This window comes from Rousettus aegyptiacus, unplaced genomic scaffold (genome assembly GCF_014176215.1).
Source record: "Rousettus aegyptiacus isolate mRouAeg1 unplaced genomic scaffold, mRouAeg1.p scaffold_m13_p_2, whole genome shotgun sequence".
Taxonomy (NCBI): domain Eukaryota; kingdom Metazoa; phylum Chordata; class Mammalia; order Chiroptera; family Pteropodidae; genus Rousettus; species Rousettus aegyptiacus.
The window spans coordinates 165,542,022-165,561,244 of NW_023416295.1; the positions used below are offsets into that span (position 1 = coordinate 165,542,022).

General features: G+C 40.2%; 1 protein-coding gene across 6 annotated transcripts in view; it reads left to right on the plus strand.

Moving 5' to 3' along the window:
* RIC8B (RIC8 guanine nucleotide exchange factor B) overlaps positions 1 to 18,823 on the plus strand; it is an 89,665-nt gene extending 70,842 nt beyond the window's left edge. Inside the window, exons 9-13 of one of the 6 annotated variants that reach the window (XR_004955808.1) lie at positions 3,060 to 3,179; positions 6,370 to 6,454; positions 10,627 to 10,765; positions 11,397 to 11,573; positions 17,375 to 18,823. Coding sequence is in view for 3 of the 6 variants with exons in the window: in XM_016148073.2 (XP_016003559.1) it covers positions 3,060 to 3,179; positions 17,375 to 17,486 (232 nt within the window). In the remaining 3 variants the exon portion in view is untranslated. Of the gene's footprint in view, positions 1 to 3,059; positions 3,180 to 6,369; positions 7,223 to 10,626; positions 11,574 to 17,374 lie in introns of those variants that run through there. The other 5 variants (XR_004955807.1, XR_004955809.1, XM_016148073.2 and 2 more) reach the window with 5 other exon arrangements.
* The last annotated feature ends 400 nt before the right edge of the window (positions 18,824 to 19,223 follow it).

Below are 19,223 nucleotides of genomic sequence, written 5' to 3' on the forward strand. Positions count from 1 at the left end.
ATTGCCTCGCCAAATAAATAAATAAATATCATGAGAGATATAAAATTGCCCAATAAAATATCTACCGAAATTAGCATACCTAAAACATCTTAAAACTCTCAGCATCTTGGAACAAAATAAAACTAACCCCAGAATTTCATGGTGCTAATATCCTGAAACCTGGAAAGTTAAGTCTCAAACTATAATATTTGAGGTTTTAAAGGTGACAAATGTTCATTCAATTGAAAATAACCTATTTTACGAAAGCTCATATCATTGTTATTCTGGTGACTATTATTTGTTTTTTCCTCTGGTTTGAAATGGGGAGCAAGAGAGGAGACAGTGTCCAAATCTACCTCCTGCCCCCAGCACGTTGGCATTTTTCCCATAAAATAGTGGCACAGTTCAGTGCCCCAACTTGTGTTTTCTGTGGTATTGCTTACATTCTTCTGAGTACCTGGCAGGGGTGGGGTGGGGGATGTCTTTTTAAAGGAAAAATTGAAACCTGAATCCCTGAGGTGATTTTGGGGGGTTGGAATGCCTTACTCCATGTGGATAAAGTATGGTAAGTTCTTTCTCTGTAAGAATGAATTTCTAGCCGCTGCTTTTATGCTCAATGAGCACAGAATTTTATGACTTTAGTAGCTAATTTCAGAGCAAGCCATTAAGTCATTTTAGCAGCAGAGGACTTGAGACCAGCTTATGGAAAACAGACATCATTTCCACTCAACCCTTAAAAGAACCAAGAAAAGAATCAAATGTGCCCCAATCCAGGAATTCATATCCTGACCTTTGTACTCTGTGGCACCCACAATACCACAGAGCTTACCAGTGTGTCATCCTGACACATTTTTCTTGTGAGGCACATGGTGGCTTATGCTAATGTCATCATATTCTAAAATAGTCTTTGGATCTGATTTTTAAATTACCCCTCCACAGAACCTGAGAGAAGCCTTTACTCAGACAAAATGCATATGATCTACATCTGCCTTCCCTAACACTTTCTTAATACCTGATTTCCTTTGCTCAGAAAGTGATATGTGCCTATAATAAGTACCTTAACTCATTTATAAGACTAGTTGTTTTTCTGATTTAGCAGGTGGCAGAAGAGATACGAGTGAAAATGTGTCCTGATATTACATGCCTAAGCAAATAATGGGTGGTAGAATTACATTTTCAGTGTAGCATCTGGAGACATCTTAAAAACTGTAGTTCTCAGAAGCCTGGTCTGGGTCCTCTTTGTGCTTGACTTTTGGGAAATATGATGACTCCATTCAGCGTTTTTGATAATGGCCGCTAATTGGAGGCCTTTTTCTCTTCTCTTATGAGCGTCTGAAAAAGAGGAGAGGAAGTAGTAGTACACAGCGTCAGAAGGCACTCCAGTCCTTTGTTCTTAGCTTGTTGTGAATCAGAATCACCTGGAAAACTTAAAAAATATATATACAGATGTAGTTGGTTTCAGGCTAGACTCATGCCTTTTCTTTAAAGTTTCTGGTGTACAGTCAAGGCTAAGAATCACTGACAAGCCTTGGGTTTCAGACTGTTTCCTGAGTGCAGTTGCTGAAAGTGCCTGAGGGGCTACCTTAAGAGGAAGCAAGTGAGTGCAGACAGACAGAAGGGGTCCTCGGCCATCCCCATCCCCTCCTCTGCCTGAGCAGTTCCACTTTTATCTATTTTATCTACCTGTGTAGATATCACTGGTTAAATAAGAAAGGGAAGGGATGGTGGTCCACTGCTTTGAAGGAAAAAAAAGTTTGAACCATGGCTGTAGACGTAGGTCTTATGCAAGAATAGCAAAACATAACAGATCCATTTTTGAGGATGGTGAGCACTGAGTCCTTTCACAAGAATCTGTATGTCATGTAGCCTCTGATAAATGTAACAAACAAACAGAAACTCTTTTATAATAGTACCTAGTGGCCTTGCCCTTACTCGAGATGAGAAAAACCCTGGTCAGTAAAGGTTAACATACCCAAGTAAAAGTCTTAACGCAGGTTTGTAAGCTAGCCGCCAGAGGGAGGACCTAGTTGATCACAGTGTCTTTGTTTTGGCCCGCATTTAGACTAGCGCTGTTCTCCAATTTACCCCAATCCCAACCCTCCACATCGTTTATACTTGACCAATTCATTCATTTGCTTATCTCAAAGGACTGGCCTCTGAAAGCATTTGTGTTTGTAGACCCTAGAAAGCAATTTGTTAGCAATTTGCTGTTTGCAGGGATATTTCATTTGATGATTAAAAACAAACCATCTGCATTTGGCTGATACAGAATGCTATGATCATTTGCTTCTCCAGAAACATGTTTAACATAGATATTTAGCAGCCATTGAAAGAATTATCTTTTACTTCCTAAAAAAAAATAGTTTGGCTTTTATCTAAGAGGATAGCTTGTTTAGTATTAGAACTTCATACAAACTTTATGGAACGTACTCATTTTAAGTACTTTATTAAATCTATTTCCAGAAAGCCAAATGGTATACCTGTTTCTGGCTAGGCTAGATTTCATTCCTTTTTTTTAATCTAGATCAGATCAAATCTAATTAAAATTGTTCTTCTGCTTTATCTTTTATTATTTAAACACTCATTGCCTTCTGTGGTCTCACTAATGGACTAATTTCCTGAGATTATAAATCGGCATGCTTTCATTTTCAGATTCCAGCCTCTCTGTCATCATTTTTCCAGTTTTTTTGACATACTTGTTTTATGCTGTATCACAAAATGGATTTCTCTCTCTCTGAAATCATTTGTCCCCTAATAATTAATGAATAAGCTGTGCATCCAAGGATATTTACCCTATCGGCACCAATCAAATTTCATATTTTTAAAAAGCAGCTGTGACTTTTTTAAAAAAGTTAGTTTTGCTTTTTTAAAAACAATAGTTAGGACTCATTTCCCAAAGCAAATTAGTAGGAAAGTAAATTTTTAAAGTTCCCATAGCAGTTCTATATCATAAAATTGCTATTATTGCCAATTTTTTGGCTATTATACTCTTTCTTATTATAACTTACAACTTGGACCAGAAAAGAATAGAAAGAGCATAATTTTAAAACATACAGCATAACTTTTTTTTCTTTTTGTAGCATTAATCTTATCACTGGTCATTTAGAGGAACCAATGCCAAACCCTATAGATGAAATGACAGAAGAACAAAAAGAATATGAAGCCATGAAACTTGTCAACATGCTTGATAAACTTTCCAGGTATTGTATTCCCATCCATTTTTTGCTTGGTTTCTAAAAATGTTCTATTTCTTTGTCTCTCTCACTGAGAGTTACCATAGAACAGCAACTCTGGAAATCCATGCTGATTGGAACAGGGTGGCCCCGGCAGCAGTAGTTCAGATCTCTTGGCTACCATGGTTTTCCTACATGTGCCGCTTCTGGATGTGCATCCTTAAACATGTAAACTCTCCAAGTTAGGGTAGTAACTAAGATCACTGCGATATTTAACCCACTAACCTCCCTGTCTTCAAAAAGATGCTGTGAGTTAGGTCCAGCGATTTTGCTGCTGCTTGTATTTTTTGTTTTAGTCTGTTTTGGTTTTTGTTCCAAATCATGATGCTTTTTTTCTTTTTTCTTTTTTGATGTGCAAGTTTGCAGTTCTATCTTTTTGGGTTGCTGCTGAAGCCAAGAATTCTAAAATGTCATGCACCCAACAGGAAAAAGTGAAAAGGAATAGCTCTAAAGAAGGCTTTTTTGAAAGTAGGCGTTTCTATTAATTAGGGGTTCCAAAAACAATCTCCCCTTTCCTTCTTGCCTCACACTTCCTTCCCCTCCAAAAATGCCCAGTTTTGAAAATAATCAAATCAAACATATACTAATCAACAACTAGTCATCTCGAAGGAGTTATTGGAAAATATTAATCCCTTTCACACTTGCCTAAATTGCGCTATTTTTCATTCATGCATTGAGTCACTGTCTCCTTTAAGTCATCTTGAGTGAGTGCTTCTGTGTGTTGGTGGCAACTGCCACTTAAAGGTGAATATCTTTTGTTCATCTTCTTCACAACAACTATGTAAAGTCTAGTATCCCTCACTCAAGAAAAGTAGCAACTAGAATGGCAAATCCAACCATTGTGAAGGGAAAGGTGTAGCAGAAACAGAGCCTAAGAGCACAGCAGGAGGCTTGGAGTAGAAATGTTTAAGAACAAGAGGCTGGCGAGGGGAGTGTGATGGTACTATGGTAGAAGTTATTTAGAAGTAAGTAGCTTTGTCATCTACTTAGTGACTTCCAGCGAGTCTTTTTACATTTTCATCCCTTCCCAAGAAGATTAGAATTTGTAGCTCAGTGACTATGCTCACAGTCTTCGAAAGACATTGTTATCTGTTGGCAAATGACATTCTCCATACTTCTGTATAAAGCAGACATATTCCTTCTCTGAAGGAATTCACAAATATAAGATATTGCTATGCAAACCTATAGGAGGCAGAATAACGGGTTCGAAATGAATGTATAAAAATAAGATTTGTGTTTGGCCGTTTCCAAAAGGACCTGATGTAGCTAAAGAAACACAGTGGTGTAAGTACAACAGGCTGAGAACCAGCAGAGCTCCTCTAGTAGGAGGGGGAGGTGGTATCAGGGACCGGAGGGAAACATGTTATTTAGTGTGTTAGGACACTAAACCAGTTGATTGCATAGATGTCATTTTCATAAATTATTTCAATAACATGAGTTCTTAAAAGATAACAGAAATACTGTTCGACTGGCCCATATACCCTGGAAGAGTAAACTCCAAGCTAGGAAAGTGGGAGATGGCGGAAGGAACTGCCTAAGATAATGCAGTGTGATCCTGGTACTTGACTTACGGAAAGAGACAGGACCATTTCATAAGGCATCTCTATAATAGAGACGGACAATAGTGCTAGGTCCTTCTCCTTGTAATCAGGGAAATTCACATATTTTAGAAGCTGCCAACAAATAAACACATGAACATCAAGTTTGAAATACCCAAGCTTCCACTTGATTTAAACTGTGCCTCAGAGAAGGTATGTGCTTGCTCGGAGACAGCCAGCAGGTATATGCCCGACTCAGTCTGAAAGTGACCGTGATTTTAGCACTTATAAAGCAGAGCAAATATGTCTTGTGTTGGCTTTGATGATACTGATTTTGCCATGAAAGCTGAGGCTAAAGGCAGCTTTGAGAATAGTCCTAAATCATGGACTTTTTGCATGACGTATGGTGGTTTTTTACATTGTTTGCCTTTATGTGCTTTCTAACATTTGCTCTCACTAATAATAATCAATGACAAAACTGTGTGGAGATCGGCAGTGGGCGTTCCAAAGCAGGAATGCAAAGAATGAAGCCATTCTTTATACATCTTACATGTTCGTCTTAAGTTTCTTCTGTCTTTTCATTGTTGTTGGTTTTGGATTTGGGTTTTTGTTTTTTGTTTTGGGGTCTTTTGTTTTTGTTTTTGTTTTTGTTTTTAGGTAAACAAGATGCCATAAAGCCGAAGCAGACTAAATGCAGTACAATTCAGGGAACATTGATTAAGCAGCTACTCTGTGCAAGGCAGTGTGCTAGAAAAATGAGGGAGATTCAGAGGTGAATGTGATAGTCTCTGCCTTCGGAAAACTCACATTTTAGTGAGGGAAATGGCCGTAATCTGTTCTAGAACACATAGTAGAAGAAAACAATGACAAAATAAGGTCTGTGTTGAACTGTAAGCACCCAGGAAAAGGAGCAGTTCATTCTGTCTGGATGCATCAGGGACTGTTTCGCAGAGAAGGAAACATTTGTGTTGATCCTTGAAGTATAAGAGGTATTTAATAGGCAAATGGAGAAATGACTTCATTCAGTTAGAGGGAAACTTATTGTTGTTAGTAAGATAAATAATATTTGATATTCACGTACTACATCTCTCTTCCAAAAAGCTCAGGTTGTTTTATCATTATTTGATTAATATGTTATCAGATTTATCATTAAGGGAAGCAAGGCCCAAAGAATTGCCCCAAACATTTCCAAACTAATGTCTGGTGATAATCTATTTCCTTTAACAGTTTACAGAACACTTCACATACATTCTCTTTCTAACTTCATAATTAAGTGAGACTAGGAACTTCACTTTCCAGCACTCAAGACTTTTGCTCTGTCCATTGTGCTACTGTGTCTGTCTGTCAGAGTCAGTGTTTGCCGGAACATTTCCTGATCATCCTCTTCAGCAGTGTGCTGCTGGTCAGTTCCCTCAGCTGTCACTCTAAGAATGTTCTGCATCCCACCAGGTCTATATTGTGCTAAGAGTGTCCTGTAGCTTTGTCTGATTAACTTTCCTTCTCAAAAATGAAATCACTTTCTCCTGGGCCTGAAGTGAAAGGCATGTGAGTAAAGGATAGGGTTGGAGGTGACGTGGCCAGTGAATGGACACTAGACACTTCCTTTTTTCCATCCATAGGAGAGCAGATGTGAAGGACCTGCACCAGGATGGTGGTTAGTCAACAGTGGCCCGTGCCAAATCACTTACCAAAGTGATGACTAAGGTTGGTCATGCCAAGTACTGTTACTGAGCCTGGTGTAGGATATAGATGATGTTCACTACCAAAACTGTAAAACCACCAATGCAAAAATTACATTTCCATTTTTGCCTCTCTGCTGGACATAGCTACTACCTCAGGGAGTTCACCATCTTAGCAGCTTTATCTCAGCTAGATTTCCAAGGACACTGGAGAGATTAGTGCTCAAACATTTTCTTCCCATTGAGTACCAGTTGACTTGGTAGTACTTCAAATGGTTTATTTATTTTTAAGTCTAAGGATTATACTTGTGACAGACGTAGATAAGGGGATTCGCAGTGGAAGTGGAGGCCTTTAAGAGTTTGAGGATAATCTGAGTGCTATAAACCCCATCATGTCTGGCTAGTACAGTGCCTTGTACCCTGTGGTTTCCCCAGTGTGTGATAAAATACTGAATGCAGCTGTTCGCAAATCTGAAGGTCAGTCTTCTGCTCTATTAAATAGCCTATATGGCGTAAGACTTTATACTTTTGGCAGTTCTACTTCTTGGCCAGGTATCATAAAATTCAGGAAAGAAATTCTCTAAAGGCACTATGGCCCATGACTGGCTTATTTAAATATCAGGGTACATAATTCCTTTAGTATGGACAGATAATTATAATATTTATCAAATATAAGCATTAAAGATGAGGCATGAGATAATAGAAAGCATCATTTGACATTTTTCATGTGAGAGCAGAGGTGGAAAAGGGGACGAAATTTGCCTGCCTCTCCATCTCCTCTTTCCTCTCTGAATTAGAAAAAAATAGGCCCCCGCAATTTAAACGGGAGATTAGAATGGAGATTGGATGTAGTTGAGCAAGTCCAGTGTAGCTAATACAATTGCATTCACCTTAGCTACAGCACACAACTCCTATATAATAACGCAGCCTCCTCCAAAAAGGAGGAGAGCGGATCAATTAGCCTGAGCTTGCCTAACCAAGGAAAATAATATTTCAAAAATTTTTTTGACTTTTCTAATCCCCTTTAGTTCCGTAATTGGAACCAGGACTGATTAATCTTATACCCCACCCTTACCCCATCACTGTTTAACAAGGTACATTGCCTTTTTGCTTATATATGCTACCAAAATCCTCTAAAATTTACATTTATATAAATAATTGTTTTCCCATTTCTTTTCCTATCTACTCCTTATTAAATAATTTTTATTTATTTATGTATTGCCAGCCGTTGTATAGTATTCGGGATATGGCTTTCCTAATAAATGCAGGTACCAAATATAGGAATAGTTCCCTTTAATTCAAAGATTATTTTTAAACTTAACTAAAGCTGAAGCAGGTGATTTATAGCTGAAAAGTACTAAATATATAACTTTTTCCTTACAACTAGGACACTTTATTCTGCTTACAAAAATAACAACTGATTGTACCCACCATTTTTGATGAGTTAGTCCAGGAAATGCTTTCCAGGTACATTTCAGAAGCTTGGTCTAATTTTTAAAGCACTGTGCAATCTGTTGTAGGTAGGAAAGTATAAAGATCGTGATCGTTTCCATCGGAAAATTTTTTAGGTCTCCACTGTCCATCATAACCACCAGCTCTGCGTGACTGTTGAGCACTTAAAATGTGGTTAGTCTGAATTGGGATGTCCTTTAAGTGTTAAATACTCAGATTTTCAAAACTGTACAAAAAGAGAATAAAATATCTCAGTTGTTTAATGTGGATTTCACATTGAAATCCTATTTTTGATACGTTGGGTTAGAATATATTAAAAGTCACTTACCTGTCTTTTCTTACTTTTCCATGTAGCTACTAAAACATTAAAGATTGCATATATGGCTTACATCTGTAGCTTATATTATAATTCTATTAGCACTATTCTGCATCATTAAAATACATTGTAAAGTTGCTTGGAAGTTCGATTAATGGAACTTGGATCTAGTTAAATTAATATACCTTTAAAGTGGCAAAGGAGGATTAATTTGAGAAACTTGATATTGTATGTCTTTAGGTTATAGAAGGTCCTTTGTCTGGCTAGACAACTCTTAAGTGAGATGTCATGCTACCTTTGTAGTGCCTATCAATAGCCATTGTCCTTTAACTCTGTAGTAGGAATGACTACTTTGAGCTCTTGGGTTAAGCACTAGCTGAAATGGCCTCTGTCTATAAGAGAAACATCAGATAATAATCTCCGTTGGTTACTTGCTCTTAGTTACCCCACTTCTTTAACTTTTGAGTCTTTTTCTATGTAGGAAGAGCATGTAGGAACTTCTGTTTCTACTGCTTTATTTAACAGTGTCAGTTGGCATGCTGACCTCTTATTAATATTTGTTTTGCTAATTTAGACAATAGGATAGAAAAGCTCCATAGAGAAATTACCAAGAAATAGTAAAGAACACCTTTACTTAAGTATAAAATTGAATTTTATTCTTCTAGCACTATCCCTAAACACTTTATATTTTAAACAGGCTGTTTAATGTGGGGTAGGTAGCAAATATAGTGCTATAAAGTTTAAAAAGTGTTTATATATATATATATATATATATATATATATATATATATTATCTCCATTGATCATTAAAATGGCATTAAATAGGGCAAGAGGTATTTTACTGAGGAGTAAATGGGACCAATGATTGAATGACTGACCCAAGATTAGGCATCTGGTTAATGACATAGTCAGGACTCAGTTTTTAGTCTTCAGACTCTAGATCATATATATTATTTTTTAAATTAATATATAATTAATATATAATTTGAAAATTATCAACACCTCTCAGAAATTTGTCTCAAAAAATAATCAGTCTGATTGTTTTTAATAAAACATTCTAAATTTTAAACAAATTCAAAGCACAGAGACAGATTATAAGCATATGTACCTGAGAAGAAAATTAAGATTTGGAGAACATGTATTCCTGCTTTTTCTCAACCATCAGGTCAGGTGCTAAATAGCTTATATCAAATGTAAATAAATAAATAAACAAATAAATAAGCAAGCAAACTTTATACAAAGTAAACCGATAAAATTGCTATGATTCTAGGTTACTATAAGGTCTTTTAACTATTTTGAAATGAATGATTATAGGTATTATATTTGGCGTGATCACATTAAGAAAACAACTTCAAAAAGACTTTTTCGGCAACTCTCAATTGCTTTTACAAAGTCAAAGGACATAGTATGAACAATATGCCATATCCATTTGTCTTGGGAATGATATTTTTATGCTCTATGTTTTACCTTCCCAATTGTATCTAATCCCAAAGCATGATGGTGAGGGCTGAGGGAAGGACCTCAGAATCATTTTTGAAAATGCAGCCCAAAGACCTAGAATTTGCTATGGAAAAACCACCCTATACCTCCTACCTACTGGTTTAGTGGCTTAGTGAAAAATCAGTATAACCTGTCAGTCAGCACCAGGGAGCCATTAGACAAAAGGTATAATGAAAGGTGAAGGATCGAGGTCCGAAGGACACCATGTAACTGAACATGCTAACCAGGGCCAGGGCCAAAGGTGATAAATATTATTTCTGTTAGAAAAAAAGGATGAAAAACACAGGAATATCACAAGTTACTGGGAAATCCATTGTAGTTCAGTGGATTATGGACTATTTCAGTGATGCTGAAATCCTGAAATAAGATGCACTCTCAGACATTGAATTATAGCAAAGATTATAGAGCATCTTTCTTCGGGCTATCACAGGCTCCATTCTAACAGGCATTTTTCGAAGAGCTCTGTGTTAATTAAAAGGCTTTATTTATATACCTGTTTCTCATCCTATCTTTCAAATGTGAAAAGGAATTAAATATGAAATGGCTAATTTAAAATGTCTGGGTTCTTTTTGCCAAGCCAACCTTACATTAAGAGCAGGAATCCCTGTGCCAAAGAAATGGTTCCCAATTATCCCATCCTGGGTTTTGTTATACATTGTACAGAAGTCAACAAAACAAGTATGTAAGAGAACCTGCCTAAATAACAGCCACCCTCATTAAAAACAGAATTAATCAGGGGGTGACTGAAGGAAGCAATGCCTCATAGTTTCCCCCCCTTTTCTTCCTTTCTAATCATAGAACAAAATATGTTACATAAAAGGATCGGAACTATTATGCAGTACTCAATTAGAGGGAGGTGAATAGGTCTCTAACATGCTGTTTTATCAAAAGAGCAGACCGGTGTTTGCATGACTGTTGTTTCATTACAGACCCTGTCATTAATTCCATGTGTCAATACTGCCCTGTAGTACACAGAGCAGACAAGAAAGAAGAGCCCTTGAAAACAAGGGAATGATTTTTGAGTCGTTATCAAGCTAAGTGGCAAGCGGGAAGCTGAAACTCGTATAGGTAAATTTGAAGGGACTCTTGGGAGATCTGCAAGTGGGAAACAAGAATGCATTTTTCCAACTGCTTAATTATGTCCTGTTTTTCAACAAGTACACTTGAATTGAATGCTTTGTTTGTATTGCACAAAAACATGTGCTGTGGGCAAGAGTATTCTCTTGCTTCCAGGTCAAGTAAGGTGTTTTATACACATACACATCTGGCCTATTCGATAATGTGCGATTGGGTATGTTAGCATCTGAGCCCCAATATTGCACTGTCATTTCTGGGGGAGTTGGAACCAGTAGGAACCAGAAGTCCTAAAAAGTAGAACCTTTTTTAAGGTTCTGGGAAGTTATATAAGCCCAGGGATCCCAGAGAACCATACAGGAAAATGTTAAAATATATCTGGGGCAAAAAACAACAGACCAGAAAAATTTAAATATGGTATAAATTCCATCATCTCCCACCCCTAAATCCTTAAGGAAGTATTTTTTTGGTTTCCATTAGCAGTCCCAAGGGCTAGGCTGGGGCAAAAGAGGGTATCCTTCCTTGGACGTGCTTTATCTGTGTCCTCGTGCCTGGCCAAGCCCTTATAGATTATGGTTCCTTATCGTTTAGTAAGATCAAATTTCTAAATGATGTTTCGTTCCAGTTGAACATTCTTGGAGGCTTATCTCTTCCCTGGCCAGATGCCTGATCAGATGAGAAGCCCGCCATGATACTGTCACAGTGCCTAGAATGGGCTCTTTATCCAGTAGACATCACTGTACTTTTTGATGATAACGAGGGCAGTCTTAACTTGTGTTAAGGCCTGTGTATAGCATTGAAGGTAAGTATGAAGGAGTTGTTGCTCTCTGAATATCTTAATCCTGATGCACATTTCAGTATACAATATCTTTGTTTAACCATGATACACATATATCTGACACCTAGCTATCCTTTTTAGGTGGAACCTTCATAATTTAGGACCAGTAACTTCATGAAATGGCCTGTTTATTGAGGGCCATGACTGAATTTAGATCTTTCCTTGTAACCCTTGCCATTGCTTTGATTTACTTTTGTAATCATTCTAATCATCTGCTGATAGTTTTGCAGAGGTCTTGGTATACGTCATTGACAATTAGGTAGGATGCTGTGTTTGACTCAGGCTTAGAATATATTGATTAAAAACAAAAACTTAGCAGTATTGAGTTTTAATCTTTTAAAACCTAGCAGCTTTTAAAATAGATTAAAATTACTTAGTAGCCTAATATTTATGTTTAGAATTAGAATAGAATCTTAGGGATCATCTTGTCCAACCCTTTCATTTTATAGTTGGGGAGAATCAAGCCCAGAGAAGGAAATGACTTGCCCAAGGACACCCAGCAAGTTAGAAGAAGATCAGAGACTAGACTCTAGACCTACTGATCCCCCATGTATAACGTAGAAGCAGAATCTACACCAGTTAGTGGCTGGGAATTCCAGGCTTTATGGTACAAAAGGGGCCTGACTTCCGCTGGACTGTCAGAATGTCTGATGACACTGACTCATCAGGGAAATAATTACAGTTGAAATAATATGGGAATGACTGCTGACAAGTGGTTCTCTACCATTCTCATTTATGCCATGACACATGTATTGTATGCTTTCAGTAAACATGTATCGAGCACCTCCTATGTGCCTCATCCTATACTATTTACGCGAATCACAGCCAGATAAGACATGGACTCTGCCCTCAAGTTGCTCACAGTCTAGTCAAGAATAAGAAATCCCGGGAAAGCATTATGCAGATTTTCCTGTAGAATGCTAATACCTTTCCTAACCATGTGGATCTTGATGATGAAAGTGCATCTTCTACCCAAGGATCTAGCTTTTCTCTTGGTCGTGGTTTATTAGGAGTCCCATAAAAGACCATACATTTCCTTTCTGTTTAGGTGCAAGATAGTATCAACTAAAACTAAATTTAGTTTAGGAACACTTACTGAGGATCTGGTATCTGCAAGGCACTGTGCTAGACACATAGGGATATGGAAATAGTATAATTAAAGCATAGAACGTTTTCTTTTTCATGTATCAGGGCACTATTGTTTTACAGCTTTCAAACTTTGTAATGAGAATTGTTTTCAGTAAAAAAAAATTCTTAAATGTAGGGCCCTTGAAATGGAAGACAAAAATACCTCTGTACTATAATCGACTTGTGAACCTAGGATTTCAAAGTCTCCATTCAGATTCTCTTTTGTACCCCGTATCTGTTTTGAGCTTTCTTTTTCCTTTACCTCGGCCAAGCCATTCTGCTTGCCAGTCCCTGCACACAACTAACTCTTGCTTCTGTGCCTTCGCTTGACTAATTCTTCTGCTCTGAGATGCCTTTCTCCCCATGAATCCGTGTCCATCACTGCTGGCCCTGAGTCTACATCCTGCAAGGAGCCTGTGATCAGCACCCCTCTATCCTCCTGTGTCCCTGGCACATGTACATAGCCCATATGACTGGTAGAATTACATTTCTGTGTATTCATTAATGTTTCTCATTCTCTGTCCATATCTTGCTAATCTAGATATAACAGCACTTACAAAATGAAACAGTGTAGTATAACCAGGCCTTTTATCAGACCTTTTAGAAATGAGTCTCTAGAGCAAAGATTTCATTTTGCTATTTGTGGGCTGTTAGTTGTATGATAGAGAAGAAGAGCAGAAATGTGGAGATGGAGGTTGAAAAGTAAGCCTGGGGTCCATAGAAATAAGTCATATCTGTAAGTGAACTTCTCTCCTTCCGCTTCCAAAGAGGACAAGAGATCACCTTCGAACAAATTTGAGTTATGACCATCAAGCTAGGGAAAGCAGGGCTCTGCCTGTTAATCATCTCAAGCTTGTTGATCTGCTGTTCTGTAATTCTTTTAATATTGTTTAATGTATGTGTGTTTTATCTTCTGGACTAAAAGCTTCTTGAGGACAGGGACCATGTCTTTTTGCTTCTGCATATTCTTCCCTTACTTAATTTCCAAAGGGTGCCCTAATAAGTTTGGGGAAGCTTTCCATAAGCACATACAAGAGAGGAAATGTAACTTGTGGGTTCCCACTACAGTCCCACCGTTGCACTTTTTATGTATGGCCTTTTGCTCTCATGACAACTCAGTGAGGTGGGTATTCCTATCCCAGTTCAACAGATAAGGAAATTGAAGTTCAGAGAGTTCAAAGTCTTACTGCTAATGAGTGGTGGATCCACGATTAGAACCTAGGGCTGTCTTACTCTAAAGCCAAACATGTATGTGTCTTTATTTATACCACAGTAGTAATATTTAGGACGCCTTCGCAGTTCATAGAACTCTTTCATCTACATTATTATTGTTACTACTACCACTAGCAGTACTAATGCTACTCCTTACATCACTAGGAAATAGGTAGAGCTAGTAGTATCATCCCCACTTGACAGATGGGAAAACTGAGATTCAGAGAGAGACTTGCCTAAGATCACGCAGCCGGGAAGTGGAACAGACTTCCTGGCTCCAGATCTCTCTGTTCCACTCCATCACATCGCTGCCTTAATTCATTTGCACGAACGTATGGTTATGTGCCACGTCTCGCTGACACCTCTCCTACACCTCTCCGTGGGGCCGTGTGGGAAAGAAAATGACACTCTTAGAGGAACCTCGGCGTCAGTGGAGGAGTGAGATCACACAAAGAACCTGGAAAACAAATGCTTGGGAAGAACAGTTCACAAGTGGGAGTTAAAATGTGGGGTCCTTTATTCTATAGATGAATTCCCACAATTTGGCCATAAAACTTATTTAATGTTCTTAATTATTTCCATTGTAAAATTGGATTAGGGAGTAGAGATGAAACCCGTGGACTCTGAACGTGCTGCTGGGCGCGACTGAGAACGCTGGAGAAGGCCCGCGGCTTCTGCGGCGGGCCGCAGCCCAGCGCCGCCCTGCTGGCGGAGCAGTGCGCTGCCGCTGGTGGCGGCCGGCGCGAAGGTGCGCCCGCGCAGCAGGCCGGCCCTCCCGGCGGACTTCCTCTAGTCCCGTCTGCTGATTCTACTTCTGCCTGCGCCACCCCTTGACCACACCTCACCTGCCGGTGCCGAGTCCACCAACCTCTTCAGACCTTCGGACTTTCTTACCCCTTAATGTTTCCTTCCCAGCAGATCGGCCCCTTTTCCTTTGGTATCAGTTATTAATAGTGTCCAATATGACAAAGTCCTTCAGCACAATCAGAACTAGGAAACTGTTATAAAAACATAGGTATGTATAGTGTATATCAGAGGTAGAGAGAAGTTCTAGTTGAAACAGATTATCTCTAACTCTCCACTAAGCATTTCTACCAGATTGTCACGCAAAGACCTCAAGCTCTTTGTGTCCTAAAGATGTCAGCATCCCCCCACCAAATCTGCCTCATCGGCTGTGTTCTTGCTCCAGTGAATGGTGTCACCATCCACATGGTCATCCGAGCTGGAAGCCACAGGGACACTCTGCTCTCCTTCACCAGCCAACCCCCGGCCCCTCCAGTGGGCCACAGACCTACCTCAGAAATGTCGCCTTTTCTTCCCACAGTCACAGCCACGGTCCAGCCTTCTGCCTCCTCTCACACAGGCTGGTACAGTGACGTCTCAGTGATTAGTCTCTCTGCCGCCAGTTTCCCCCTATTCCGCTGCATCTGCCACACTTGCTATCAGAGAGAGCTCCCCATGAACAGCATGCCCAGGCATCCGACAGGTGGAAACGCGAGCTCCTTGCTTTGGTATTCAGGACGCTTGACTGATAGGCCCCAAACTACCCTTGCGGGCTTACCTCCCGCCCCTCCCTCGGGGACCGTCACCTCTTCCCCAGGCGCTGGGCCCTTGCACAGCCTTATGAGAGCACAGAGACAAATTGATAGGCCAAAAGGTCTGCAAAATCACACGAGTAGATGGGAGCACACCGAGCCCTTCGGTGTCCCTTGCCTGAAATCCTCTGCGCCTGCTTTGCCTGGCTTAGGACACCTCCTTGGTGCTGTCTGTGCATTCTCAGGAGCCGTCACAGCTCCGCGATTCTCTTACAGCATTTTACCCCGTTATGTTCGAAGTTACTTTTCATATATATGCTTCACCCACTCGAGGGCAGCAGCTGTGCCCAGGCTTCCTTTGCCCCCCGGTATGTGGCATAGTTCCTGGCACGCACTTATTGAACAGCCAGATGCAGGGTGCGCTCCGCCAGTGCAGGTAGAGCAGCTCATCCAGACGTGGTGTGCTGCAGAGCACTGGGCAGGGGTCCTGGAGCCCCGTGTGCTAGATATGTGGCCTTGGGTAAGTCACTCAGTCTCCTTTATTAGAGGAGGGGGTTGGACTAAATGATCTCTAAGGCCCCTCCAACTTAAAGTTGTACAGCTCTGACCCCATTTCTTGGATCAGAAGACACGTTTCCTACTTTATAACATTCAGGAGCCTCAGCTTAGCCAGGCAGCCGTCCACTGTACTCCGTTTTTTCAGACTCTCAGGGATAGTCTTCCGGTGCGAGCCCGAGCTGCTTGATGCGGCGCCTCTTGGCTCATCCAGTGACCACCGAGCTGCCCTTACACCGCCCCAGGGTGTTGCACTGTGCCTGTCACACCATCACCTGCTATGCAGGTGCGTCCCAGGAGGGGGCCCTTATTTGTGCTGGCCTGAGGGGACAACAGCAGGGAGGCAGAAGAAGAGGTTTTATCATTTCCCTTCACTCCGGATCCCACCAACTGCTGCCGTGTGGGTTCCTGCTTATAGCTGTGTTTTCAGGGGGCGACACCCGTTTCCATGAGAAATAAGTTTTAAGTCGTTCATGCCAATCCAGGCCGCTCTGAAAGCACACTGCTGACTGTGGGGGTGGGGAGGACTAGAGTTAGCAACTCAACAGGTACATTGGCCGTAATCTCCATGTAATAAGTAAGAGCCTATGAAAAGATTAAGTAAATCTTTCCTAATGCTTTTTGATTGGCTTAATCAATAATTAATCATCTTTAGATGAGGCTGTAACTTGTGGAGTAGATATAATTGGATTAGCTGAAAAGAGGCAGTTGGGGAGCTTTGAAGAGATTAAAATGGCTGTCAGTGCCATAATTAAACTGCCACAAACAAAAGCAGTGGTAGTAAACAAAAAAGAGAGAGAGAAGGAAAGAAAGGGGAGAAAGTTGGGGAAGGCCAGCTGATTTGAAATGAATCAATAAGTACTTATGTATCACAAGAGATTGGAGAGGCAAATCAGATCTGACAGATTTATTCCATTAGATGAAATCACACATATCAAATCAGCCATTTAATTGTATGCCTAGCCCACTGGGGCAGGTGAAATTTTGGTAGCTTCAACTTAAAACGAATCCACAAAAGGAAAAAAAAAGAAAGTTAATTATTAAAAACAGAAGAGACCTGCTCCTTGTCCTGAGCCCATTTAGACCTTGACTTTTTATACTTTTAATTGGCTTAGTAGGTTTGGCCTGTGTGAATGAGTCTTTTATCTCCCTCTTTTTCTTTCCATGCCCCTTTCATCTTTCCTGTTACAAACACACAGAGAGAACTTGAGGAAAAATACTTTGGTTTTTTTTTAAAGACTTTTCTTTTTAAAAGGATGTGGATGTGGGCAGGGGCGGGATGTGTGTGTGATGCTGGTGAATACTGTTCTCTCTCTCTTTTCTCTCTTCTTCCAGAGAGGAGTTGCTTAAACCAATGGGACTAAAACCCGATGGGACAATAACGCCTTTGGAGGAAGCACTCAACCAGTACTCCGTCATCGAAGAGACCAGCTCCGACACAGACTGAAAGCATCACCTGCTCAACTCTCAATATTGCTTTTATCAGCATCTTTTCTCTGTAGCTCCAGGGGAATCTTTTCTCTAAAACATTTATGCCCTTGCTTTGGCTAGAAACACATTAACTGGTTTACTCATTGAGAATCCAGCATATTTAAGAGGTGATCCTGTGTTTTTTGCAATATCGAGGCATTCATACAGAGCTGCAGTTAGACGGAGTCGCAGGGGCTAGAAGCAGAAAAAAAATTTCCATTTCATCAGGATGGAACTGAAGGACTTCATTCTGTAAAGCAGCCTCGGTTGAATCTGGCAGATCTGTTTGCCATGATTCTTAGCAGAAGATTTAGCCGCGTCCTCTCACTTGTGTGAGCTGCCCCCTCTGAATCCCTCCAGCGGACCGAGGCACGTGACCAGCAGAATGAGCTGCTTAAATAAGGGCTGAGGCAAGTGACTCGTTAGATCAGGACTGACTGACTGGAAGCCAAGCAGCTGCTCCATGCACCTAGCCCCGCTCTTCATTTCAGTTTTGTAAAGACATAGAAACGCACGCGTGCGCGCGCGCGCACACACACACACACACACAGCCCCAGACCTGCAAACCGATTACACTCTAAAAGTTTGTATGTCACCTACCTAGAACTTCAGAATACATTTCTCCCGATAGAGAGTTATAAGTGATGGTTTAGTTCTGAGGCAGCTACAAATGCCTATTTATTCCCTCATGTACCTGAACACTAGTACCATAGAACTGAACCCCATCTGTATCACTGCATGGGGAGCATGCATTCTGAGGTCCAGCTCGGGGTGCCAGGAACACGTCCTCCAATCCGGCAGAGGGAGCAGGGATCCCCGAGTTCTTTTGTGGCCTCTGCTGGTGAGGGGGCGTCAGCGGCACCCTTCTGTACATATAGGTCATTCATATGTCACGTTTTAAATTGGGGACTGTGTGTGTGCCAATGTGTGTGTGTTCTACCTTTCTACCATGTGATCAGTTTAATGGTAACCTTATTTATTTAAAAAAAAAAGAAACACAAATAGTTACTATTAAACTGATTAAGGCGGTTTATTTTTACTTTTAAAATTGGTCATATGAAGTAGAAAATGAATCATGCAATCGACGGTGGGCCTAGTTAATCAGTGGCTAAAGTTGAAAAGAGGTTGGCTTCATGTGTGTGTGTGCGCGAGTGCGAGTGTGTGAGCATAAGCGTGAGTGAGCATGAGTGTGTACCCGTATGCGTGTGTGTATGTATGTGTATGTGTGTACACATACATACACATAGATAATGTGCTTAACCACTGCCTTTTAAAACTTTAAATTAAATAAAACATTGGGGTTGATTCAATTTAGCCATCTGTGCGTGTGTTTTTTATAGATACATGGGATAAATACTGTTCCACAGTTCATGCTTTTTTAAAGTGCTTTTTACATCAGTTACTATCTCACTTATTATAAGGGCCTTTTTAAGGATAAGTAAAGTACATGGAATGTTAGTGAAAATGTTATTTATTCAGAAGTCACTTCTCTGCAAAACCACAAATCAGGAACTGAGGTTTAAAAGGCCTTTGAGCCACCAAAATAGATAGCACAAAATTTCTCGCAGTTTACTCACAGGAGCCTCAAGAATCTCACTTTTTTGCTTCTTTTCTAAAATTCGCATTTCCAACATCTTTCGTTATCTGGCTTTCAAGCCCACAGAAAAACAGCAAAGGAGGGGTCTGCTAGATCGAAGACAGGCCTACTGAAAAC